At 41.4% G+C, this 27,154-nt stretch overlaps 2 protein-coding genes across 4 annotated transcripts in view; both read left to right on the top strand.

Moving 5' to 3' along the window:
• LOC101937578 (protein HIRA) overlaps positions 1–7,990 on the top strand; it is a 63,661-nt gene extending 55,671 nt beyond the window's left edge. For all 3 annotated transcript variants that reach the window (XM_008168789.4, XM_008168790.4, XM_024105699.3), the window contains 5 exons: positions 74–179; positions 1,725–1,847; positions 3,640–3,803; positions 5,955–6,043; positions 7,021–7,990. In XM_008168789.4, coding sequence (XP_008167011.2) covers positions 74–179; positions 1,725–1,847; positions 3,640–3,803; positions 5,955–6,043; positions 7,021–7,137 — 599 coding nt within the window. In that variant the 3' untranslated portion in view covers positions 7,138–7,990. The remainder of the gene's footprint in view (positions 1–73; positions 180–1,724; positions 1,848–3,639; positions 3,804–5,954; positions 6,044–7,020) is intronic.
• Positions 7,991–17,287: 9,297 nt separating this feature from the next.
• The window catches only part of PPIL2 (peptidylprolyl isomerase like 2), a 139,376-nt gene continuing 129,509 nt past the window's right edge, over positions 17,288–27,154 (top strand). Inside the window, exons 1-5 of the mRNA XM_005281101.5 lie at positions 17,288–17,815; positions 19,612–19,661; positions 22,051–22,096; positions 23,051–23,113; positions 24,109–24,160. Of these exons, the coding sequence (XP_005281158.2) occupies positions 17,784–17,815; positions 19,612–19,661; positions 22,051–22,096; positions 23,051–23,113; positions 24,109–24,160 (243 nt within the window). The 5' untranslated portion in view covers positions 17,288–17,783. The remainder of the gene's footprint in view (positions 17,816–19,611; positions 19,662–22,050; positions 22,097–23,050; positions 23,114–24,108; positions 24,161–27,154) is intronic.

Raw genomic sequence — 27,154 nt, 5'->3', positions numbered from 1 at the left:
TAGATGTGTAGTGTTTTAAATGTTATGTAATGATTACTTCGGAGGAAATCATGAGATTTGATTTAATCTGTAGGAAGTGATACATCTGTCTCTCAAATTTTGCTGACTCAGCATGGTATACCAGTAATGAGCCTGTCTGATGGAAAGGCATATTGTTTTAATCCTTCTCTTTCTACGTGGTAAGTTGCACATTCTTTCCTACCTTTTATAAAGTTGGCTGTGATAGCATGCCAGTTCTGATTTACTGCCCCTTAATTCTGTAGTCTGAAAACTAACCCGAGCGGAAACACTGGGCTTGTCTTCTACTTTGCTCCCCACGTACTAGTACATGGATGGCTGGGCCAGTCCCTTTCACGTTTTTATAATTCAGTACTGTTTAAACTAAGCCTTGTAAATTAAAAGCTTAAACTGAAATTTATTTCCTTACCCTTTTTTCCCCACCTGTTACATATATACTCTGATTTGTTGTCGTAGGGTTGCTTGTAACTAACTGGAAGTTGACATGGATTTAAAATGGTTTGGTCATTCAGATGTTCATAATTTCTGAATGTAAAATAGTCTTTGGAAAAAATTAGTCCAGAACAGCTGCCAGGAAACTTGGATGCTCTCTTATATTTAGACGGTAGTTTGTGTGTTTAGATTAATATTTCTTTAAATAAATCGGAGGGAAAACACCCCAGAGAAAATCTAATTTTTACTGTCTAGCACTAGTCCATGTCTGTCACAGCCTTGATATTATTCACAGTTAAGGTTGACCCTGAACTTAAATCCTGCTGTCTTTTTCTCCACAACAATTAAACCATTGAAGAATGGAGGATGGAATCTGAATTTCCTGTCACTTTTCTGTTTGTGCCACATCCTCAGATTTATATAAAAGAATAGTCCCTTAGTCACCAGCTCAAATTAACCATGATTAAACAATTAAGATTACTGTAAGTATTTGTGCCATTGTGTATCTTAGTTGTCTGGTAAGCATACAAGTGGCATTTATTTGAGCAATCAATTCCCCAGCCTGTCAAACCCATGTAGATGATAGCCTTAATTAGGAGTAGGAAGTGGGAGATGTAGCTGTCAACTCTCCCCTGTCATTATGAAGGAGGCATCATATCTTCAGTGTAAGGGAAATGCCAGAATGGCTGATCAGCAGTCTGAGAGTAGGATCTGATGTGTGGAGGGTCTTGGAGTAAAGTTAGTTTCATGATGAGAAAGTAATTACCTAGGTTCCGTACAGCCTTGGTCCTACAGAGGATTTGAATTTTTGTTTTCAATATGGAACCTGTAAAATGTGCCGGTGGATTTTCTCTTATGCTTCTCAGAGCTCCAAGCCAAATCCTGTTTAGGTTATGTGACTAATCCCATTGACTTCAATGGGACCATTTGTGTAAATAAGGTGAGCAGGATTTGGCCCAAAGCCCTGTACGTTGCACCAGTGTGTATCATTAAATTTATTAATCTAAATTTGGGTTATTGTTTATGTACTAGATGTATTGTATGACTTTTGAACCAACCTCTGTACTTTTGCATAATTTAAGCACTATACCAAGATGTAGAGACACTCTTTTCTTAACCTGTGTATTATATAATTTTAACATTAGCTTTAATAATTTTTTTATTGTGAAAATGCAAATCGAGTATAAAGCAGAATAGAACAGAGTCATCTGCCACCTGATGCACCATTCACTGTGTTGTAATATGTTCTTGTTTCCCCTCCCCCCCCCCCACAGGAATCTTGTCTCTGACAAACAGGACTCCTTAGCACAATGTGCAGACTACAGGAATAGTTTACCATCCCAAGAAGCCATGCTGTGTTCAGGACCCTTAGCCATAATACAGGGACGAACATCAAAGTATGCATTTAGACATTTTATTTGTGTTCGCTGATCAGCCAAGTGGTCTGTTTCTGCTTCATATACAGTAAACTAAATTGCCTGGTGTTAATTTCTGTTGTGCTGTCTAGTTTCAGCGTGACTGAATGCTTGAATTACTTAGTTATTTTCAGAAATATCAGTGGGTTGGAGGGCTAATCTGTCAGATTCGTACAGAGAGTATGTTTAAGCCTTACATCTTTATAACCTTGTATCTGTTTAGCTCAGAGAATATTTGGGTAGTAAGAAGGCTGCACACTATGCTTAATAATTCTACTTTTATAGTTCTTCCTTACCTGTTGATGCAGTGTTTCTCATTTATGTTTATAGAATATCACTTTATCTAAATTGGATTTCTTACATTTTGCATTGTGATTTTATAACTTACTTATTGCACCATCATCCCAAAAGTGGTTTGGTCTACAAGCTTCAACTTTGGTTTATTCAGTTGTCCTTAGTTGGCTTATTCTGTGGAGTCTGAGAATTTTAGGGAAGATCGGATGGTTAATTAATCATTTGCTGCATATTTTTAACTTCTGATCACACCACCAGGGAACAGCAAGAGCCAGTGGAGGTGTCCATAGACAGCTCAGTGGCTCATCCTCACTTGCTACTCACATCCCTGGTTTCTAATTTATATACTCTCTCATAGCCAACTTTGATTTTATTTTACTAATTTTTATGCCCACATGAGAGAGGCTGTAAGTAGGGTAATTGGACTTATTTTCCTTCTTTCCTTTAAAAAAAAAAAAAGTCAAGAAAATTACGATTTAAAAATAGAAAGAATGGAAATAACAGTTTGGATTTATTTTGTAAAAAAGAAAATATCCAGATGAAAAATTAGTTAAGGTTTGTAAAGATGTTTTAGTTACTTCAAAAAGTAACTTTATTAGAACATTGTAGTTAACTTAAAAAAAAAAAAGAATGTCCAGTCTTTTACAACGACCATTTATAAAACTAGCCTTCATTTAGTTTCCTGGCTTTCACACTCTTCTGGGTGGGGGTTCAGGAGTGTTCTAAAGGGTTATATAAACATACAAGAAGACAGCCCCTACCCTGGAGAGCTTATAATGTTAAAGACAAAAACCAGATGAAGGGAGGACAAAAGGGATGCAGCATACAAGCAGAGTGATCAGGATGATGATAGGAACTTACTATGTTAGTTTCATTTTGTCCATTTTCTTATATATTTCACTTTATAATGTAAATGAAACTATATAAACTGAGCTTTGCTGTGGTGGAGGGGAGTGGTGCACACTCAGGATTGAAGTGGGCAAGAGGAGGGGGTTATGGGAGTGGGGAGGAGAAAGGAGAGAGGTAAATGAGGAGGTGGTGGAGAACCAGTGGACAAGGGAGAGTGGGGTTGTGCACCTGAGAGGTTGCTGTGGTAGGAGAGGGATGGGTGACAAGGGAGAAGTGGTCAATGACAATATAGTAAAATCCAGTTTCCAAGTTGAGTGAATGATGATTTCAGGTGGCTGTGGAAGCTCCTATTGGTTACTGCTCCCCAGGTGGAAAGTCTGAAGGGACTGGGGGATCATTGAACCTAGTGCCCTGGTGGTTCAGTCTGGGTCTGGTGCCAATGTAGACAGGTCCAAGGGTCTTTCCATCTGTCAGGTGCAGAAGATTTATAGGCAGTGGCCTTTGGCAGTAGAGGTGCAAACTGGGAAAGCACCAAATACCATTGATATGTGAAAGGCTAGAAGAATAGCTTCTGCACTAGGGGAATTTTTTTCTAATTGTTCTCTGACTTTGTGCCATGTTTGGTTTATAGTTCAGGAAGGCAAGCTGCAAGACTGTTCTCCATGCCTCATTTAGTACAACAAGAAACAACGCTGGCTTACCTGGAGAATCAGATAGCAGCGGCACTTATGTTACAATCCAGTCATGAATACCGCCATTGGCTCCTTATCTATGCACGGTACCTAGTTAATGAAGGTGAGCTCTGATATGCAATGTTATTTCTTTGCAGATCTGATGGATTTTTCAGAACTCCCGTATTCTCATTATGTATGTGACTGTTCTCAGTGTCCTTTTGTTTGGCACCTCTGTGGTTATTAAAAACAAAAACAAAACAAAAAAACTTCAGCGCATTTGCTTCCGAAGGTGGTCCATAGTGGAGGCTCTTTTGCTTGTATGTTAAATATAGATAGTGTACTGGGAGGAGAAGTGCCATCTCTGGATTTAAGTATAGAAATACATATTACTTAATAGTCAAATTATCCCCCGGGATCTATATACTGTCCCCAATAGCAACTGCTGCTGGATGCTGTAACACCCTCATAAAGCATGTAATTTTTAGTAATACATCATGAGGAAAATTTATTCCTGACTCAACTGATGATCACATTTTGTCCTGCAGCAGAGGAATTACTTAACCCTTTGTGACTTTTATCATGGCTAATATAGCTGCAGAAGTTCTACTCTTATTCATGTAAATGTCTAAACTGTAAACAAAAATCTGCTAATCTATTTAATGTAATAGCTTGGAGCCGTGAGTTACATAGGTTAATTTTTGTTTATGCAAAGAAGGGGGTGGGGAATAACTTTCCATTTTGTTAATTTCCAATTTTTGAGTATCTTCTTTTTCTACATTATTAAATAAGGATAACCAACTAGCCTTCTCTGTCTCTTTCAGATTTTACAGCTCTCTAGCATATCTCCACTTGTCTGCTTTCCAAATTAAATGGTCCCCCTTATCTTAATCTCTCCTACATGGGACCTTCTCTTCACCCACATAACCATTTTACATATGGGAAAACTGTGGCAGAGGTGAAGTGGCTCACTTACAGCCACACATTGAATTACTGGCAGAATCAGAATCAAATTCAGGAGTTCTTGCCTCTCCGTCCCAAATTCAATGCACTAGATTACACTTCTCTAAATAAATGTGGTTCTCTCACTCCCTCCTTAACCAAGTTTAATATTTGATTCTTGATCTGTCCATAATGACACCTAGTTATTTTTCTAAGAAGTTAAAACTAATTCAGAACCTAACTGGCAAACTGAAAAATACATTAAACCTACTCTGAACATTCAATTTTGCTCAGTGTTTTATGCCACTGCACTGTTCACCCAGTCTTCCAGATTAATAAATGCTGAAATATGTAGATCATTGTATTGATCCTATTTATTCCTACATAGATTCCTAATTCCTAACCATTTTTTAAACTCTATTGTAAGACTTTACCTCTCATCCTGTGATTACCAAATTACCTTAAATACACTTGCAAAAGTTTTTTTTTTTTTTTTTTTTTTTAAATTGGGCTTCTGCCCTTTTTGTTACTTTCTGATGTAAAGTTGGCTTGAAAAGTTTGTGTGTGTTTTTTAAAGGTCTTCATCTTGGTTTTTTATCTGATAAGTTTAAAAAATGTCAAGTCTGGTCTTTCCTAGTTTTCCTCTTGGGATCCAGGTCCTGAAGGATCTTTAGTGAGGATCTGGAAGCATGATTATTACAAACCCTCTCACCTTAATATAACAGGCAGGGATGTTGAGTCTTTATCAAAGACATTCTTTTTCCAAGCTGTTTTTAGGTATTGGCATTAAATATGTGTTAATCAAAAAACCCAAGTTTTAAACAGTCTTACTAAAAATTTAATTCTCCTCTCAATTACTCAACTTTCAGTCTGACTTTTTTGTGGTGTCATCATTTCAACAGTTACCGGAGTCTACCAGGGCAGACAAGACATGTATAACACAAAAAACAAGCTGACATTTTTGGGGGGGTGGGGGTGGGTTTGGAAAGGAGGGGTGTCTTTCAGGTTGTATTTATAATAAAAAATGTGATAATCATTCCATTGTTTTTTCTATGTAGATCACTTTTAACAGCCTTTTTGTGGAGAACTGTTGATAAAACTTTTTGGAAGTTCTAGAATAAATCCACCAGCCTGTCTTTATTTACTATTTTAATGTTTCAATAATTCTTATTGGTTAGGGAGGAATAATTTACCTTTACAGAAATCATATTGGTTTGTCCTTATGTTGTTCTTGTCTAGATACTTGTAACTCTGTCTTAAATTATATGTCATTTATATTATGTAGTGGGCATAATTTCATGTTTATGAATGTTTTATTTCTGGTAATTCTCAGGGTTTGAATATCGCCTGCGAGAATTATGCAAAGATTTATTGGGTCCAGTCCATTACTCAGCTGGAAGTCAGTGGGAATCAACAGTAGTGGTAAGTGCTGGTTTTCGTTTTTAAATAAAGTAGGGGAGACATTCCTTTTGTGTATAAACTAGACAGTTTTAATTTAAATTACCGAATGTACTTTACATTTCCTCTCATAGTTTATTTTGGTAACATTTAAAAGAACACCTCCAAAGTTGAGAACCCAAAATTTGATCTACCCTTAAAAGTGTCATCTGATAGGTAATTTCCAGCTTTTATTTTAAAAGTTCACTGCTAGGGCTTTCATGTAATTGTTTTGGGGTTCCATGTTTTTTTTGTTTTTTTTTTTAAAGGGAGTTTTCACTTAACTTAAATACTGTTTCTAAAACTGTGCCAGCATGGTGCTGATTCACAAGGAAGGAAGTAAATTGTATGAGCCAAGCCTTGACCAACCACTGTTTCTTAAGGGAGAAGATATGTCTGGTTACTTTGTGTAACTTTTTAACTGTTGGGAAGGTTGCTAGCCCTTTAACCTCAAGTATACTTCAAATTGAGTAGCAAGCAAGCAATCTCCAAAGACTTTAATCACTGTGGAATCCCTTCCATTCTATACCTAATCCATCCTTTCCATTACCTAAATAGTAACCTCCTTTATTCTCTCTGGCACTGTATACAAACACTTAACAATCCATTATCTCCACTGATGCTGTCTAACATACCTAATAGATGGAACAGGTCGCACCTTCAGTGCTCTCCATTCACCAGGGTATGTAGCTTTGAAAGGGCTGATATGCCAAAGAAATATGTGCCCTTCAAAGAACACTTCCACATTCTATCACCACATGGAAGCAGCAACAAGAACATTTAATATGAACTCCTAAAGACTTTATTATTATTACTGTTGAAATCTAAATAACAGGAGGTGACACCAAATAAACAGCTCTCTAAGATAAAGAGAGACCACACTAATCTTAAGTGAATCCTGTATCAAATGCCTGCATTAATGATATAAAATAAATTTGAGGATTTTTGACGTTTTTGTGCAGGGTTTACGAAAGAGAGAGCTACTGAAAGAACTGCTTCCTGTCATCGGACAGAACCTCCGTTTCCAGAGGCTTTTCACAGAATATCAAGAGCAGCTAGACATCTTGAGAGACAAATAGTATTTCCCCAGATTTTCCCTGAAGGGCATGGTCTAAGGGAAACTGCTGAACCACATTAACCAGAGACAGAAGAGGAGAAAGCCCGGCCAGAATGGGACACTCCTGAAAGGGGCAGTACCAGAATGGCCCCACATCTTTCATGAGTGCTAAGCTTTAATTTCTAAAGAAGCTCACAAAGGCAAATGTGGAAATGAGTGGAGGAGCTGGACCTGTTTTCCAAGTGGAATTTGAACATCAAAGCTGTGGCCTGTGTTCCTACAGAAGGTTGTGGATCTGTACTTCAGGGGGGTCCTTTTGGGTCTGGATCTCATTGTGATATCGAGGAGACTAGCTGAGAACAGTTTGGGGATTTTTTTGGATGTCCTGTGAAAAGCACAGTACTTCAGAGTACACTGAGCAGCATATTAACCCTGTTCAGGGTTTTTTGCCTGAGGATTGATTGAGGCTCAACACTATATTGAATTAGATGAATGAGCCATATAAAAAGAAATTTCATAAAATATTAAGGTATTATGCAGCCAATAGACTCAAACCTGTGAATATAATTATAAGAGGCTGTTCTAACACAAGGACTATTTTTGTACTAGAATTTGCTAACTTGTAATATGGAATTTTATTTGGCCAATAATCAGGATTTCCCTACAAGTAACCTTGTAGGAAATTTAACTCTAATTATGACAGCTATGTTGCTGAATAATTGTACCAAAATTAACCTGTCATCATCTGGTTTTTAATTTTTAACTGTTTGTAAAGGAGAGATTTTTGGGGGTGGGGGGAATCAAAGAGGGTGGCTCTTTTTGTATGTACAAAAATAAATGAACACTGCATTGGATTAAAAAAAAGATGGTCTTGCTCTGGATATTCATGTTTCTTGTAAGAGCATTAAACAATAATACAGGTTGAATCATGTTAAACATGTATAGAAATCAATATTGAACTAACGTTATCTGGGTGATCATTTCTCTCCAAGTGCCAGAGTAGTGAATCTTAACACTGATTTTACTGTAGTGATCTAGAATCTTGTTTTCGTAACTACTACTACTTCAGGTAGTTTCCCTTTGGGGTGTGCATGTCCACCTTCAATCAGAAGATTTCAGTGGCAATACCTGTTCGTCTTGTTCATGCACCATATGCATCCTTGTGTCCCATACCAAGGATATATGGGCAAGATACTACCAATTCTAAGCACTTGACTAAGAAGGCAGTACGCTCTTTGTCTTCCACTGCCTCATCGGTACCTAGACCATCAGTACAACTGGAACACTGAGTCCAGCCTTCGGTACCTCACAGCTCTACAGCTGGGACTCACCAGGTCACTGTATTGGCTCACCCAATACCGCAAGAGTTCAGGTTCTCAAAGGTAGTCCTGTAAAAAGCAACAGAGGGTCCTGTGGCACCTTTAAGACTAACAGAAGTATTGGAGCATAAGCTTTCGTGGGTGAATGCCCACTTCATCAGACGCAAGTAGTCCTTCTTGTTTCCGAGGAGGCTGAGTCTCCTCTGAGTTCAAGACCTCTGGTACCACAACCAATTTTATTTCCACTATTTCACCTTTCTCCAGGACCACCTGCCTCCCCAGTATTCAACACCTTCTGAAAGATGGCTGATTATTCTTCCATTCCCCCACTCCACCAGACTATGAAAGGGAGTTCTTCAGACTCCCAGATTTCTGTGCAGGGTTCTGCTGACTGCCTACCTATATTTGTTTAGCTAGAACCTGGACTGTTTAGAACACTTCCAGGCTTCTACCATCAAAGTCTGCCAAACATCCACCTGGTACAACTAACCCTGGATGCACCCACCATTCCCATATGGTCCTCCCCAGTGGGCATACTGGGATCCCTGGGCTATTTATCAGCAACTGTTTTCTGAAGTGCACACTGCTCATGTAGATCATCCCAGGAAACATTCTTCAGCTCCTTCTGTTTCTCCTAAACAATCTCCAATGAGGATACATTCGAGGACCAGGAAAGGAGAGCTGATGAGGAGGCTACTCCATATTCTAATATTTCTTCTTCTTCCCCAGTTGAAGTTGTCATCCCCTTCGCCGCCTCACGATGATTTCAAATAATTTCAAGATCTGATGAAGAGGGCAGCGGACACCCTTCAGATCCCATTAGAAGTCGTGCAGGAGACACATCACAAATGGCTCGACATTTTCTATGCACCATCGTCAGCCCGGGTAGCCCTCCCTATAAATGAAGCATTATTAGAATCTAGCAGATTCCTGCTACTGCACCCCCCGTCAGCTAAAAGACCATTGAAAAAGTATTGTCCCAGCTAGGGGCTTGAGTTTTTATTTTCCCACCCCAGACCGAATTCTTTAGTCATGGATGCAGTGAATGAGCATCATAGACAACACCATCCAAACACTACATCTAATGACAAGGAGCACAAACTCTTGAACCTTACTTTTCTGCTACTCTGCAATTCCAATTGCTAATAATCAAGTGATTCTGGCAAAATACAATCACATTAATTATACAAAGTGTACCTCTTTTATTGAATATCTGCTAAAAGAGCACAAAACAGTTTTAAGCCATCATTGCAGAAGAGCAGCTCTTAGCTAGAACAATGCTGCAAGCTTCTCCGTGTGTGACTGATATGGCAGCTCGTTCCAGTGCTATGTTTACCGTAATGCACAGGGCATCATGACTTCACTCCTGATTTGCCTGTGATGTCCAGAACTTCCCTTTCCATGATCTAAAGTTATTTAGTGACAGCACGCATAATGACAGACAACAGGGACAATGTGTACTATATAAGTTGGCAAAGGGGAGCGAGACCCCCTTCCCGCTCTGCTAAGGCCGTGAAATTTTGGAACTCATGCATAGGCCTCGATGTCCTGATCTTGGCCGTCTACCTACCCGGTCTCCAAAATACCATAGCCGACAATCTTAGCAGGCACTTCACTCAGGATCGAGAGTGGGAACTAGACAAATCTGTACTTAGATATTTCTTACCTGGGGATTTCTGAAAACAGATCTTTTCACCACCATAGCTGATCAGAAGTCTGAGCAGTTCTGTTCAAGGGGAGGCTTGGGTCACCTCTCTGGGGACACCTTTTTCTTCTTCAAGGCGAAAAATCTATTTGCATTTCCGCTGCTGCTACTGATCCTCGTCCTAAACAAAATCAATCCGGACAAAGCCACCATCATCTTGACTGGATCAACCTGGCTGAGACAGCTTTGGTTTCCTTATCTTCTTCACCTCTGCTCCTGACCAATCATTGATCTTCTGCTGATGCCTAGTTTTTTCTCACACCAGACTCAAGAAACGTCCTTTACTCCACCCTGAACCTCTGCAGTTCAGGACCTAATAGCTAGATGGTTCTCAGAGCAAGAACTGTCTTGGGCCACAGAGATCCAGGAGGTTCTGCTGAACAGTAGAAAAGATTCTACCAGGAAGACTTATCTTCAGGGATGGAAAAGGTTTTTCCACTGTTGTGCTCATTATAGTTTGTCTCCTATTGATTCTCCCATCTCTGAGCTGTTAGGATACTTATTTACTCTAAAGAAAGGAGGACTTTCTTTGAGTTCCATTAAAGTTCAACTAGCTACCATTACAGTATTCCATTCTCCAGCACAAAGCTTCTCAGTATTTACTCACCCTGCAATGTTAAGATTTACAAATGGTTTATTGAACCTCTTCCATAATGTTAGACACCCTACTCCCTCCTGGGACTTAAATTTAGTTCTCAATGCTTTGACGAAGCCACCCTTTGAACCGTTAGTGATTTGCCCACTTCTGAATCTTTCCATGAAAACCCCATTCCCAGTGGCTAGTATCTCTGCTTTAAGGGTTGGAGGACTCGACATATTTCAGCATTGAGTCTTTGTTCACAATGGCCTCTTAATGAGTATTCTCTCTCAACAGGATCTAAGTTTAGTTATAAATAAACCTACACAGAAGGGAAAAAAAGTAAAAATTGTGTTCTCTGGGTTCTTTATGATTTTAAAGATAATCTGAAAGGCTTAACGTTTTTTTTACAAAAGAGTTCTCTCCTGTTTCTTAGATTAGAAAATATTCAGATTTTGTCTATTTTGTTTTTCTTGGAAGTCTGTGGATGACTGGAGCACTAGTATGATTATGATCTCAGATTCCAAGCAAGTGAAATCTGATTAAATGAGAGGAAAATTATTTTTATGGTTGGTTGGTACTTTTTATTTGGAGGAGGGGGGAAATATTTATATTCAACACCATCTATTTGAGAGGTCAAAAAAGCTCTTGCTCCATTTCTCTGGGTCCTCTAAAGCAGTGGTTCTCAGCTAAGGGTATGTGTACCCCCAGGGGTACACACAGGTCTTCCAGGGGGTACATCAGCTCATCTAGATAATTGGCCTAGTTTTACAATAGGCTACATAAAAAGAACTAGTGAAATCAGTACAAACTAAAATTTCATACAGATAATGACTTGTTTATACTGCTCTATATACTATACACTGAAATGTAAGTACAATATTTATATTCCAATTGATTTATATTATAATTATGTGGTAAAAATGAGAAAGTAAGCAATTTTTCAGTAATAATGTGCTGATTTTGAAAGCAAGTAGTTTTTAAGTGAGGTGAAACTTGGGGATATGCAAGACAGATCAGACTTCTGAAAGGAGTAGAGTAGTCTGGAAAGGTTGAGAGCCACTGCTCTAAAGGAGGAGGTGTCCAGCAAAATCAAGGAATAGTAAATTTGACATTCCTGATATTTTTATGCTTAAAAAAAATCAAGCGGGGAAGGGTGGGAAATAAAACCCTTCAGGCCTGATTTATACATGATATACAATCAAAATGGGGGTAAAACCATTATTTCCCTTTGTAGGTTTCCTTTAAAAGCAATTCTGGAACCACTTTTTGAACCACTGCTACTGTTCTTGTAAGATTGCTCACTGAGCTCTCAATATTTAGTGGCCATAATTCTGGCCTGAAGAGCATGAAGTAGGTGGCTTTCTGTAAATCTGATCTAACATTCAGGTTTTTTTCTAAAACACTTGTTGCATTTTCCTATGGATTTACTCTCAAATACCAGTTCCAATTCTCAGTCTTGATTTCTCCCTCTGCAGCTGTTGTGTGGGAGGAAGGAGTGGTGTGCACTGTCCCGTACTCCTTCAAATAGTTTATTTTCAGATCATTTTTAAAATTTTATTTTTTGACTGTGCACTTTTGGAAACTCTGAAGGCCGCTATATGCCCAGTGAGAACTGCCATTCACAGATCTAGCTGATGACTTGGGGAAATTTCCTTACCTAGAATCGTAATTACAAACTTCAATGAAAAAGGCAGGTTTGCAGATTAACATCAACACAGAACAAATATGCAGGTAACTGTATATCTGCTATAGAAAGTCACTGTAAGAACAACAATGTAAAAATACATTGAAATGGGAAATTTCCTTTTGTCTATTTTTGCACTTTTTGGAAATCTCTCTGAGCTCTGCAGGCATTCTTTTGGAGTTTGCCTTAGTAGTTGTGGCTACTGGCTATTAGCCCAGCAGCCATGGGAGTAGCTTTTTGTGAAAAATAACAACTTGGATTTGTGTGGAAATCAGTAAAGAAATTAATAAATATGTCTTAATATAACTAACCTGAAAAATTAAATGGCTAACACATGAACAGATAAGAGAAAATTAATCTACCTTAAGGTATGTGCCTCATGCTCATTAATGGGACTTGAGTGTAGGAATCAAGACAATAGTCTTCAAATTGAAAAAATCTGAACAGGGTCAGTGTTGTGGCAGCATATGAAACAATTTGGAAACAGGAAATTTAAAGGCTATATATTTGTCAAAACCAAACCTGGATCTATACACCTTTAGAATTTTGAGGTGTTTAAGATCCAGATCTTTATCTGTTGGCTTAGGCCTGTCTGTGCTATAGGTCTTACTCAGTACTGAAGGTGAACCTCCATGTAGGGCAGGTTTACTGCTGAACCCAGCCTCTGCAGCCTTTACAAATTCTTGAGACATAGCTTGAGAGACTGTCAAGTAGTTTGGGCCCAAAATTAATCAAGTTTGTATATGTTTTAAGGCCTGTTTTCTGGGATTTATCATCTACAATACATAAATAGCTTTTATCAATCCATTATTTGGTTGAAAAATGGGGGGGGGGGAGAATACCCACACAGCTGTGAAGGACCTAATGTATTCAATACACTGAGCATATGTTAATTGAAAACAATCCTGAGAGCTATGCTCACCCTGGCTACCAATGAGGAAATAACTGAATTGGATCTGTGGGAGAAGAAAAATAGAGGAAGTAATTCAATTTTAAGAGTTCTAAGAGGGTGTCAAATAATGCAGAGTAAAAATTAAACTAATTTTTAAGAGTGCCTCTGTGTCCTTTTAATTTACTAGATCACAATTTTGTACTGTTAGTCAACCACTGATCAGGGATTGTCTGAAATTTGCTGTCATTTTTGTTAATCAATTTGTAGTTTGATAATTCAAATTTCAAACATTTTCATTTTTAGATTCAAAAGATTTTTTGGGAAATCAAGAAATTGTTTTTAACCCTGAATGTAACTATAAAAGTACAATAAATGTGTCAAAGGTGATATGAGCACTAGTAATCTATATGCTATAGAAGTGCGCTGGCAAATGACTGCGGCCAACTTGTAAAAAGTACAGATTGACTTTGTTTTGAACTAGATTATAGGAGGTGAGCTGGAAACAATTATGTTTCCTTTAAAGAAGTAGAAGTCTTCTATCTTTCAATACCGCTGTAATATAAGGAAATTTGTGACAAAGTTCTGAGCATTTCTTAACACTGAAATGTAAAAAAACTTGTCTGAAAACAATCAAAGATCACACATTCAATTAATGGTAAAACACTAAATTACAGAGCACAAACACTTTAATATTTAACTCAGTAACAAGCTACCATAATTATGCAAGAATGAATTGATTAAATAGAGGAAAAACACAGAACTGGATTAAGGAGACCAGAGATCTGTTCCTGGCTCTGCAACAAACTTCCTGTGAGGCTTTAGTTAGGTCACTTAGCCTCTGGGCCTCATTTCCTCATGGGTAAAAAGAATAATACTTACAGGATCTTCTTCACAGGTGTCCAGATAAAATAAACGTATGACTGTTTCTGAAATACATTGGAGATGCTCTACTCTAATTTTAGGTATATCTAAGGCAACACAGGTTGGTATCTAAATGCCTATTTAATCTTAGAACGCAAAGTATTATAGTAATTATGTGGATTTTGGTGGGTAAATATCCTGTAAGTATGTTTAATTGTACGTTGTTGTGAGTTGCAGTGGGGTGTACATATAGACTAACATTAATATACAAAGAAGTAATGGATTGGGAAGAAAGAAGCAAGAATGGTGTGGTAAAATATCAGCCCTCAGGTTAGTCATTGGTTTTAATAGTTTAATTTTTTCTGCAGCTCTGATACATGTTTGGTGAGATGCTCATATTACATGAATCAGAATCAACAATCCAGTTATGCCAGAAAGTTTTGGTGTCTAATGCTCTTGATCCTGATCAGTCTCCCAAATTCATAGTCAATTTGCCTTGCTATGAAGTGAGCTGCGGAAGCATGTGCTGCTCGTCTTCCTCCCTGACTGGAAGAGAGAAAAATAATTGTTTTGGGTTTAATTGTTTATAAACCACTTCTTTCTAAGACATTCTCCCGTCCTGTAGGTATAACCTGTGTCCTTGGTGCCCAGATGACAGAACAAGAAGCAATGGTCTCAAGTTGCAGTGGGGGAGGTCTAGGTTGGATATTAGGAAACACTATTTCACTAGGAGGGTGGTGAAGCACTGGAATGCGTTACTTAGGGAGGTGGTGGAATCACCTTCCTTCGAGGTTTTTAAGGCCCGGCATGACAAAGCCCTGGCTGGGATGATTTAGTTGGGAATTGGTCCTGCTTTGAGCAGGGGGTTGGACTAGATGACCTCCTGAGGTCCCTTCCAACCCTGATATTCTATGATTCTATGTACAAGTTAGGCTTTCACCACATGATGCTTAGCAGCTATTTAATTATTGGGTAAGAAAATGATGAGGAATTGTGAAACTCAATAATATTTCACTGAAAGATGTTAACCTGGCATTTAAGTCTTTCCTCGTTAGTGCATATTTAGTAATTAATTTATTGCATTTCTTTTAGAATATGTAGATTTGGATGCAAGGAAGTAACTTGAGCACAACTAACTAGCATTTTAAATCAGTTCTATGAATGTAAAAAGAACTATTAGAGATGTTTCCTGTATCACAAACCAGCTCTAGGAGATGACACAAAATTCTTTAGAAAACTCACCTAAGTGAGTAAGTGAATCTGACCAACTATTATAAGTACACGCTGAAACTGGAGGCCCTAAGGCACAGCACAAACTTCAGTATGTTAGGTGGGATTTGGTGAAATATATGTCAGCACCTTAGGCTTGCTAACTGTCTAATCACACAAATGCAAAACCCGTGCCTGGCCCCCTCCCCTGCCCCTTCTCCGAGGCCCTGCCCTGCTCACTCCATTCTCCCCCCCCCCCCCCATCGCTCCCTCTCCCCCACCTTCACTCACTGTCACCAGGCTGGGGCAGGGGTTTGGAGTGTGGGAGGGGGCTTTGGGCTGAGCCTGGGGTAGGGAGTTAGGGCACAGGAAGGGGTGCAGGGTGCAAGCTCTGGGAGGGAGTTTGGGTGCTGGAGGCTGGGGGAAGGGGTGGGGGTGCAGAGTGCAGACTTTGGGAGGGGGCTCAGGGCTGGGGAGGGGTGTGGGCTCTGGCTGGGCGGTACTTACCTCAGGTGGCTCCCGGTCAGCTGTGCAGCAGGGCGCCCAAGGTAAGCAGGAGCAAGGGGCTCCGTGCTGCATCTGGAAGCAGTCGGTACATCCCTGCAGCTCCTGGAGAGGGGACCAGGGGCCTCCACATGCTGCTCCTGCCTGCAGGCACCGCCCCCGCAGCTCCCATTGACTGCAGTTCCTAGCCAATGCGAGCTGTGGAGTTGGTCGTTGGGGCATGGGAGACCCCTCTCCCTACGAGGGGCCACAGGGATATGCCAGCTGCTTCCAGAAGTGGCAGGGAGCCTCCTTAGCCCCGTTGTGCAGCCAGACTTTTAGCAGTCTAAAATCTCCCAGTTTGGCTTCAGCAGCCTCTGGGAGAAAGAGCCCAATTCTGGGAGACTCCCAGCGAAACCAGGAGAGCTGGCAACCCTACAGCACCTGCATACTAGGGTGACAGCCAACGTAGAAATGCAAATACCTCACATAACTGCAAATTCAGAATGGAAAGCAGTTTATAGACTAACTTTTGGCAGTGGGAGGAGGAGCGTCTGCTTGACTTTGAAGAGAAATAAATACTGAAAACTGAATTCTAGTCTACGTTACTTTGAGTCAGGCTGGGCTTGGAATAGCTATTATGGATTCTATAATTAGCATATTTTAAAAGTATCCCTCACTTCTGAAGTAATGATTTTTGTGGAATAGTGAAAAACTGAACAGAGTTTGAGAGCTGCAATGGGAAAGCTTTACTACGATGAAGGCGAAAAAAGAAAACAGGAGCTTGGGGTTATGATATGGGTGAGGTGTCTGTAAGCCAACACAAGCTCTGTTTTGTTTGTGAAAGCAGGTTTTAATATTCCACTAATCTCCTTATCCCCTACCCCTAAGACAAAGTTTCCAAAGTCAACCCATAAAGCAAACCTCATTTTAGGACAAGCAGCTAAAGAGTATGACAAAGGGGGTGGGAGAGGCTAGGCCAACCTCCAGCTGTAAAGTTGACCTCAGTTGGGCTATTTCTACTTATTGCCTAATTTTCAAAGACAACCCCACCCAGCACTAAGTTCCTGTAGGTGGAACTTAATGCAGGACGGTGGTTTTAGCTTTGGGGGAGTGGTGTGTAGCTGGTGTGCGAGGTGGGTGTGGGTTTACGGTGGCAAACTAGATTCAGCTTTAAACCATGGAGAGAGTAAATTCTCTCGCCTCTTAGCATTTTCTCTTAAATCTCCACCCACGGTTTTGCTTTCTGTTAACACATTCATTTTTCTTTCCTGGGTGTTAGGCTGTCCTTGTTTCGTTATTACAGTTACTTTAGCGAGCTCGATCTACCTTTCATAACAACAACGGTTTAACAGCTGTTATATGAATGGGATCGACAGCTGGACAAAAGAGGTTTGCTGTTTTCTAGAAATAGCCCCCCGCCCCCTTCCTTCACTCCATTCCCCAGCGGTTTGGAAACTACACCAGGCTCTTTCCTCTCCTCGATTACGGTCTGTCTCGCGGCGCAGGGCTGCCTCTGCGGCCTGAAGGAGAAAGATTTCAGAACTAAGTCACAGCGGGCGATGCTCAGCTGGGAGCATCTGCACATCCTAGCTCCGGTCCCTTGCGCGCTGCAGCCCAGGTGCCCCTTCCGCGAGTCCCAGCACCGCAGACTCACGCTGTGCCAGGACACAGAACCCTCCCTAACAGCCCGGGGACGCCAGGGGAGGGGACAGAAGGAGCGGCCGGAACGGTACTTGGGGCGCCCTGGTTCTCCGGGGGGCCAGTTTAGCGGCGCACGCTGATCTACCGGAAGTCGCTGTGCTGCTTGGGAGAGCCGGCTTGGCCCTGGAGGAGCCCGCCGGCCGGAGCTAGGTGGTCCGCCCCAGTTTGGGGTCCCCCCCCCGTTGGTAGGGGGCGCGTCTCCTGTGCCGGGGAAGAGTTGGAGCCGCCGCCATGGGGAAACGGCAGCACCAGAAGGATAAGATGTGAGTGTGTGGAGTGGGGGGACTGTCCTGGCGGGGCTCGGCCCGCGGGCCCTCTGCCATGGCCGCCCCCGTGGAAGCCGCTCGGGGAGGGTGGCCGGGCCTGGTTTCCCCAACCGCCCCGCCCAGGCTGCGGCACTCCGGCGCTTCCCGCCCTGCGTTACAGGCGCTGGGTGTCCGAGCCGGCGCCCCTCGGCCCGGGAGAGCCTAAAGCCCTTCGCAAAGCCTGTGCGTGCAGCGCTGCCCGACTGCAGCTGCCTCTGGGGCAGCCCGATAGGCCGCGGGCGGGTCCTCTGAGCCAGTGGCCGACAGAGCCGACCCCTTCCCTTCCCACATAGGTGCTGCATGGGTGGAGTAGGCAGGGCCAAGGTCTAGGCCAGTGGTTCTCAAACGTTTGTACTGGTGACCCCTTTCACACAGCAAGTGTGACCCCCCCCCTTCTACATTAACATTTCTATATATTTAACACCATTATAAATGCTGGAGGCAAACCGGGGTTTGGGTTGGCGGCTGACAGCTCACAAACCCCCATGTAATAACCTTGCAACCCCCTGAGGGGTCCCGATCCCAGTTTGAGAACCCCTGGTCTAGGCACAATCCAGTGAATGAGGGTGGCTCAGTGAAATAATCTTCAGGTTTAAAAGACACTCAGGCTTTGTCGATACTGGCAAGCGAAAATCAAAACTTTTGTCGTTCAGAGGTGTTTAAAATAACACACACTCTCCCCCAAAACACTGCTCGTTGTGGGTGGAAGTTTTTTGTCTGCAGGAGAGCTCTCTCCTGCAGACAAATAGTGGCTACACTACATGCCTTTTAGTGGCACGGCTGTAGCGGCACAGCCATGTCACTAAGGGCTTGGCTACACTCGGGACTTCACAGCCCCTCTCCAAGGGGAGTAGCTTGCAGCGCTGCGAGCGAGCGTGCAGCGCTGCAGGCATTGATTACACTGGCGCTTTACAGCGCTGTACTCGCTGCGCTCAGGGGTGTGTTTTTTCACACCCCTGAGCGCAGCAAGTTGCAGCGCTGTACAGCGCCAGTGTAGCCAAAGCCTAAAAGTTGTGTAGTATAGACATAGCCTTAGAGCTTGTCTACATAGGGACATCTGGGAAAGTTAATACGAATTAACTAAGGGTGTGAATGTGACGTTACACCACTTAAATCTGCATGTAAACAGAACACCCTCATTTAGTCAGAATTAGAGTGGCCTTAATTTGGATTACTGGCCTTTACTCTCCCAGGTTCAGAAGCGGCTAGATAGGATCAAGAGCTTGTCTGCTTTACAAATACTGTGTGCAAGCTCACAGCTTGGGCATGGGTTGGGATATCTGTATTACACAATTTAAAAAAAAAATGTTTGGCTGGGAAAATACGGAACAACAGCTGTATTAGGGAGTTGTGGGTTAGCCTTGGTCCTTTAGCTCCCAGGCTTAAAGCACAGTTCCCTGATATGATTGTGGAATTATGCTTTCCCATCCACGGTGACAATAAAATAAAATTGTGTTATAACATGGATGTCACTACCTCTGGCAGGATATGGTGACAGCACACTATTATTTTCTTATCATTGTGGTATTGCCCAAAGGCTCTGTTCTGGATATTAGGAAGGCCAAGATGTGACACCTAATATCAGAGTTGGTTAATATTGGGTGAAGGTGTGAAAAAGTCAGGTAACTAAGAATGTTTAACATCTCCTATTAATAGAACTTTTTAAGTTTGAAAAGTCATCAATTTCTGCTAAATATAGTTAGTGTTGTAGTGCGATGTTTTAAGCATTAACACTTCCCCCCTTTACTCTTTAGGTACATAACATGTGCAGAATACACACACTTTTATGGAGGAAAGAAATCAGGTAAACGGTTTAAAGTTGCTGTGTTTTCTTTCTACATTAATTCTTGTGACTGTTTCTATATTTTATGTGTATGTTCACACTTCAGTGCTAATGTCTCCTTCCCCTTACTTCCTTATTCTGCTCTCATCGAAGTTGTGAATGACCTTCCCTTGGCTAAGTCTCAAGGCCTACTTGCCATGCTCCCCCTCTTCTCCTTTCTGCTGCCTTTGATCTCGTTGGCTGCTCTCTCCTTCATCATGTCCTATCTTCCTTGCCTTCCTTGGTTGTATCCTCTCTTGGATCTTGCACTACCTTTCCAACTATGCATTCAGTGCCTCTTTTTCTCTGCTTACCCGCTTTTGCTGGAATCTTTCAAGGTGTCATTCTAGCCCTCTTTTCTTCTCCCTCTACGTCCTGTCCTTTGGTTACCCCATGTGCTTATTGTACATTAATTTACTTATCATTTCTACATCAATGACTTTCAGATATCCTTCTCCATTCTGGGCTTGTATCCTTTTCCTCAGTTTGCACTTCCCTCTGGTGTTGTGAAGTACCATCCTGGATAGTTCGCTGCCATCTCAATCTCAGCATCACCACATCGGAGCTCCTCCAAAACCCAGTCCAGTTCCTGCCTTCTCAGTTGGGGTTAGCAACTCCAGCATCCTTGTAGTCGCACTGGGGTCCTGGTACCTGTAGCCTGGGTGTTATATTTGACTCCACCCTCTTTCTTCCCTTATAGTCAGGCTTCGGCCAAATGCTGTCACCTTTTCTTCCACAGAATTTGAAAATTTCACCTGTTTTTCTCCTATAACTAAATCGCTTGTCCACATCCTGAGCATCTTCCACCTACAGTTGTCATCTCCTTTCAGGTCTCTAATGCTAACCTTGTCCACAAATCCAAAATGCTGTTGTTTCAACCATGTCATCCCCAGCTTCTCCTTTGAGTGTCTTTAGTAGTATCACATTATATTGTCCATCAAACCTAAACTCCCTGTCTTTGCCTTCACGTCCGTGCGTCACATCTCTTACATGGTCTCACCCATTCTTTCCTCCACCCTTTTCAAGCGTCAAAGCCTCTGATGTCAGTATAGACCTCATTTGTTTTTTTTTTTCCCATAGGCATCGCTACCCCTTCTTTCAGATGGCCCTTCATGCTCAGGGTGCCCTCCCCAAGCTTATTTACAGTAACTCCTTGCTTAACGTTGTAGTTATGTTCCTGAAAAATGCGACTTTAAGCGAAACCATGTTAAGCAAATCCAATTTCCCCGTAAGAATTAATGTAAATGGGGGTGGGGGGTTAGGTTCAAGGGTTAACACATTAATGTAGCCTCACACTCAACAAGGCAGCAGGAATGGAGGGAGGGGAGACAGCCTGGCAGACAGAGATGCACACCCTGTGTGTGTGTGTGTGTGAGAGAGAGAGTGATGCGCATTTTCCCTTTAAGTACGCTAACCCCACTCTCAGTACACTGCCTTTTTAAATAGATCAGCAAGTTGACTCTCCGTAGGAGCCCTGTCCCTGCTCTATGGATGGGGTAAGCGGGGGGGGGGGGGCAGGAGGGGCAGGGAGGAGGGGGACACCCTGACATTAAACCCCCCCCCCCACCGCACAGCAAACAGGAGGCTCCAAGGCAGAGGGCAGGAGCAGCACATGGCAGTCGGGGGAGGGACTTCTGAACTGCCGGCAATTGATAGCCTGCTGGGTGGCTGCTGCACGGGGAACTTAGGGGAGCGGGGAGCTGATGGGGGGCTGCTGGTCTACCCTGGTTCCAAGCGGCCACCCCCCTGCTCCCCCGCAGCTAGCTGCAACGGGCGGCTCTTCCTGCAAGCAGTGGACAAAGCAGGCGGCTGCCAAACAATGTTTTAAGGGAGCATTGCACAACTTTAAACGAGCAACGAAACAACTTAACCGGGACGACTTTAAGTGAGGAGTTACTGTACATGGTACATTTGACAGCTCTTTGTATATTGTCAGTTTCACTTTTCCCCTTTATAGTTGGTTAAATTCCTTTGTTGTCAGTGTGGGTTTTAAAAAGAGAGAAGGAAGCGATTAAAAAAAAAAAAGATAATGTGGTTGTAAAACCACAAAAATTGGAGGAGAGGGGGAAACGGGCCAAGGAGTATCTCAACTACTTTAAAAGCTTGCCTTTTTCTAACTCTTCCAGTTTCATTTGTGGAGCAGACTTGAGGTTTGCTCTGCATTGGTTTGTGAAGTTTTGATTTTTGTTACTGTTTCACAAGATTTAGACTATTTGTCTTTGTCAGGAGCAAATTACTACTTGACATATCAAAAACAGTAATTTCCAAATATATACCATGTAGGATTAATCATAAGTATCAGAACCACCTTTTATTGTCCAAAATACTTTGGATTTATGAAAGTTATTTTGCTTTTTGTTTTTGTAAACAGATATTCCACAGGCAAATTTTAGACGTTTATCTTTTGATCACTGCAGGTAAGATATATATAAAAAAAAAAATCTTTTTTGTCTTGAGTCCTTAACCAGATCATGTTTCCTGTGGTGGTAGATAGACCAGACAGACATCAGGGAAAGTAACTATTGTTCCTTAATGTGACACCAACAAAATTTCAGCAAGGATTGAAATTTATGTTTTGACTCCATGAAGCCCAGTGTCTGAGAGGTTGTATGTAATAACTGTAAAGTTCAAAAGGAATATATAAACTGTAAAATTTGCAAAGAATTAACATGCAAAGTTCAAATAAGTTCATACTTATAAAATTCTAGACTTGATGCTCAAATTGTTCCCCTTCACTGTGTTTTATATCCTTGATCTGTCCTGCATCATTTAGAGCCAATGATTAAGTTGCAAGGACCTTTCACATCTTAGTTCTTTGTGCTTAGAATTTACTTCTTGCTGATGAAACATAGATGCTAGAACAGGGGTAGGCAACCTCTGGCACGTGTGCCAAAGGTGGCACACAAGCTGATTTTCAGTGGCACTCACACTGCCCGGGTCCTGGCCAGCGGTCTGGGGGGCTCTGCATTTTAATTTAATTTTAAATGAAGCTTCTTAAACATTTTTAAAACCTTATTTACTTTACATACAACAATAGTTTAGTTATATATTATAGACTTATTGAAAGAGACCTTCTAAAAACATTAAACTGTGTTACTGGCACGCGAAACCTTAAATTAGAGTGAATAAATGAAGACTCGGCACACCACTTCTGAAAGGTTGCCGACCCCTGTGCTAGAATGAAAGAAATCAAGATGCAGTATCAGTAAATTCCACATAGTCAAATGTAAGTTGCAAGGCTCACTTTGTGTTCACTGATGTAGACCTGGGTTTAGGGCTCAAATAGAAGCTAATGATATTTGCTAGTTTAATATTGTGACTTTCCAGGTGACTTTTTGATAAATCTGAAATAAATGTGTACTTTTTCCTAGTTTATCTCTGCAACCATTCGAATATCCAGTTTGCACACCAGATGGAACAGTCTTTGATTTGCTGTAAGTCATTCACTTCCATTTTTATTTTGTTTGTTTTAGTTTTTTGTATAGGCTAAGTGACTTGCTTGAGGTCGTGATTGGAATCTGTGTCAGAACTGGGATTAGAACTCACGAGTTCCTCTCTCTCCCTCTGGTGCTTAGATTTCTAGTCCAAGCCTGTTTCGCTTCTCAAATGCTTCTGTTTCTCAAAATCATAGCTATATGTAGAAGGCTACAGCTGTTGCTGTAAATGCACAGTGTTTCTGTGCTGGAGCAGCGTGCTTTTAACTGTGCCTCTTGGCACAGGCTATTGCATGATGGTCCATAGCCTTTTGTGTTCCTACCAGTTTGATAGCATGGTAGGGAACCTTAGGTGTGGAGGGACTCAGAGATTTATAATACATGAAAAATTCATCATGCAGCAGCACTTGGGGGTAACTTTGCCTACTATGTGCATTGGGAAGAGGAGTCCTATAAACACTAAAAATGCCTTCGTTTCCCTCTCAGCTCACTTAGAGGTTTTGGGGACTATTCGGTCATTGGATTTCATTTCTTCTTCTGTGGAGATGTACTCACCACTGTTAAACTGCAGCAAGCAGTCAGCAAAAGCCAAGACCTGCAGATTAAAAAATGCTTTTGTCTTTCATTTTTAAAAGTCAGAAGGGGACATGGTTTGTTTTGTTTATCTAATGAGATGAGCCATCCATAAATACTGTGGGGGAAAATTCTGCTGTGGAGTGTGCATCTGCTTTACCCACTCATCTAGGGCAAATACCCTACAAAAATGTTATGTAAAATATCAGTTTGTCATGGGAGGGAGTTGGTGTGCTCCTAACCTTTTTCAAAGCTGCAGTACAGTATCAATGATAAAAGGTCACTTGGTGCTACTTGCCTCTTTCAAATACGTCTGTAGTTGGGCTTTCATAACCAGTTAAAGATGATAAAACAGGTCTTTACAGTGAATGTGGGTTCCTAATTCTGTGTATGACTTCCTGTCTTATCTCCTCTCTTTTCAGGAGTATTGTTCCTTGGATAAAGAAGTATGGGACCAATCCAATCACAGGGGAGGTAGGTAGTAATGGTTTTATTAATAAAATACATGTTGTTTTACTTGCTTATAGCTCTTACTTGATTTGTGAAGAGAGAAACTTTTGTCTCTTAGTTCCATAAATGGGTTCTGTGGGCTTTTAAATTGCTATTTATAGGGGCAAGTGTTGAAACTAAAATATTTACCAGGACATGTTTATTTTAACCAAAAAATGGGAAATCTTTTTGACTAAATGCTAATAACCACAATGCTCTCATGGTCCTAATTGCTTTCCCTGTGGAATGTAGTCTGTGCCTGATCCATGCTTGGAGGGTAGGAAGGACGAAGCAAGCCTGAAAAATTTGTAGTGGCGGAGGCTGACAATGGGATGTTTAGGTTTCCCTGGAACTTGAACCCTGGGGCTGAATCCTGCTTGTCTTATTCCTGCATTGCACCTAGAAATTTCAGTGAGACTGTGTGCATTAGTAAACTGACCTTATTTCCACCACCATTGACGCCCTCAAGCCTGATTAGTCAGAGCAATAATTAGGGTTCCAGGAAAAGGCTCTGATTGGATTAGAAGGTCTGCTTGTAAGAGGGAAGCGGAACAGAACTTTGGTTAATGGCTCTTTTCAGTCAAAAATGAGTGATCTTAACCTGTGCTAACAACTCCAGAGGTTTTGCTGCTCATAATGCTGTTAGATGATGTTTTAAAAAGGATATTGTTACGATATCTTCTGTAAATTTCAAATCCTTTCTTCCATCTCACTGTTTATAATAACCCCAGGGAAGATTAAATCTTAAAACTGCATTCTGCTTTGTTATTCTTCCCTTCATTCTAAATGTATGCTAGTTTGTTGTAGGATTGCGTATGAATGGTTAGTTTGTACAGCACTTTGAACACATGAAGCACCATATAAGTGTGAAGCATTATTGTCAGTGTTATGCTGCTGCCATTGATTTCTTTTGCTGCTCGTTTTAAAAAACAACAACATTGAAGTATTTATTTTGAGGGATAAAAGACAAATAGTTAAAGACTTTGCAAACAGATACAAGCAAAACAAAAACAGATCAGATTTCAGGCCTACTGATCACAACTGTTCCTTTAATTATGGTCTGTGTCGGAGTCTTTCCTTGCAATATGCTCTCTAGAGTAATTGCAGTTTCTTCTTTGAGCACAAGGTGGCAGTCATTACACAGAATTGTCACTAGACTGCTTTGATTTCAGAGTGTGCTGTGGGAAGAAATTGCTTTTTGAAATGTCTCCTGTATCCTCTTTGATTACAGACTTCCCCAGCAGGCAGATGAGAGGAGATGCTTAGGTTGGATACAACATTCCAAACTCTAAACATGAGCAGGCTCTTTTAGAGCAAATATTCTCTTCAGTGTTATGCAGCTGGTAGCAAACCTGCAAGGGTGTTAGTGTGTTGGGGAAATTATCAAAGGTCTTCTTTTTTTTGTAGGTAGGGAAAGGGGGAATGATGGCCTTTTTATCCACTCTGACCAGCCTGCAAGCACTTACTACTCCACGGATCAGCTAAAGGCTTTTGGAACCTTGTTCAAAGCCGGATAGATCTATTGTTCCCAGATAGTCAGATTACCTTTAAGACACCTATTTTTTTAAAAACCATGCAGAGCATTGTGTTTAAAAGTGCTTTGTGCAAACACAAAAAGAGGGAGTAATTGTGCTAGTAGTCTCTCTTATGTATGGTAGTATAGACTCAGAGAAGCCCCTTTTCTTTTGACGTGTGGTGTGCAAGCCAGATGCAGAGCAGTTTCCCTCCCTTTCAGTAGAACATGAAGTGGTCCTGTAGCAAGGTTGTTCCATCTTAACTATGTTAATTCAATAAGTCCTGTTCCATGGTGCACCATTGCCATCACTGGCCATAATGAACATGGTGTTCTGACATGCTGACTCTTGTCTCAGGAACAGGTCTGTGTTATAATTTCAGCTGATGGAGACTGTACTTTAAAGAACTAGCGAGGCCAGTGCAAAATGTTCCTGGTGATCTCTGAGAGCACTCAGCCTGTCTATGAGCCATGACGCAGGTTTCCAGACTTCTGAAGCTCAGCTATGCTAACCTGACTGGCCTCCTACCTCTCCTCAATAGTAATCCCCTTCCTCCCATAATCCCTCTCTTTGGAAAACCCAACCTCGGAAGGTTAGCGGGGAAGAGAGAAATCCTATCTAGAGGGCTGTATCCTCTGAAGGAAGAAGTTACATACATTGTTGCAGAAAAAAATGAAGACACTCCTGTTGCCTTATTGCTGAATCCATAGACAGGAGAGAGAAAGAAATGTCATTCTTTGTCATTACACCTGAGCCCAGCCTAGGATCAATGGGGTGAAGATTGGGACTGAAGAGAATTGGGAGACATTGAGTTTGGGTTTCCTGGAAGGGCATCTCCTGCACTATGTGGAGGTGGATAGTTTTGGGAGGTAGGAGGAGGAAACCTGTGCTGGGGAGAGGCTGGGTGGGGAAAGGATTTAAAGCCTTGAGTTTGTGCAGCCAGAAAATAATTTTAGTGCCGTTTTCTTAATCCATCATTGTGTTGCTATGTGCTGTTCCTCATACTATTTGCTTGGAGCTGAAGGCAGAAAGAAATTTTTCTGTGATGAGTTGGTGATTTATGCAGATATTTGCGTCTCCAGGCTTATTTAAAGAAATAAATTAGGCAAGGTTAACTGCAACAGTAGTTTCATAATCCGGACAACAAAGTTACCTTGTGTGGACTTGCTAGAAGAAAATCTGGTCCAATGAGAAGGTGGTGACATGGCTGTGAATAAATCATTTCCCCTTTTTCTGTAGTGAAGTTTAAAAACAGTGCTGGAATCTTGTGTAGTTTACCCTCAAGTTGTTATGGCTCACTACTAGCTAGGCATTTTAGAGGTGCTGTTAACTATAGGCACTAACTTTTATCTAGCTATCAAACTCTTAGGTACTTATATGACCCCTCTCATCAATGTAATATCTGAGCGCCTCACAGTCTTGATTGTATTTATCCCCACCACAGCACTGTAAGGCAAGGTAGCGC

The sequence above is a fragment of the Chrysemys picta genome, chromosome 15 (assembly GCF_011386835.1).
Source record: "Chrysemys picta bellii isolate R12L10 chromosome 15, ASM1138683v2, whole genome shotgun sequence".
NCBI lineage: Eukaryota > Metazoa > Chordata > Testudines > Emydidae > Chrysemys > Chrysemys picta.
This window is presented reverse-complemented; position numbering and strand designations above follow the sequence as displayed.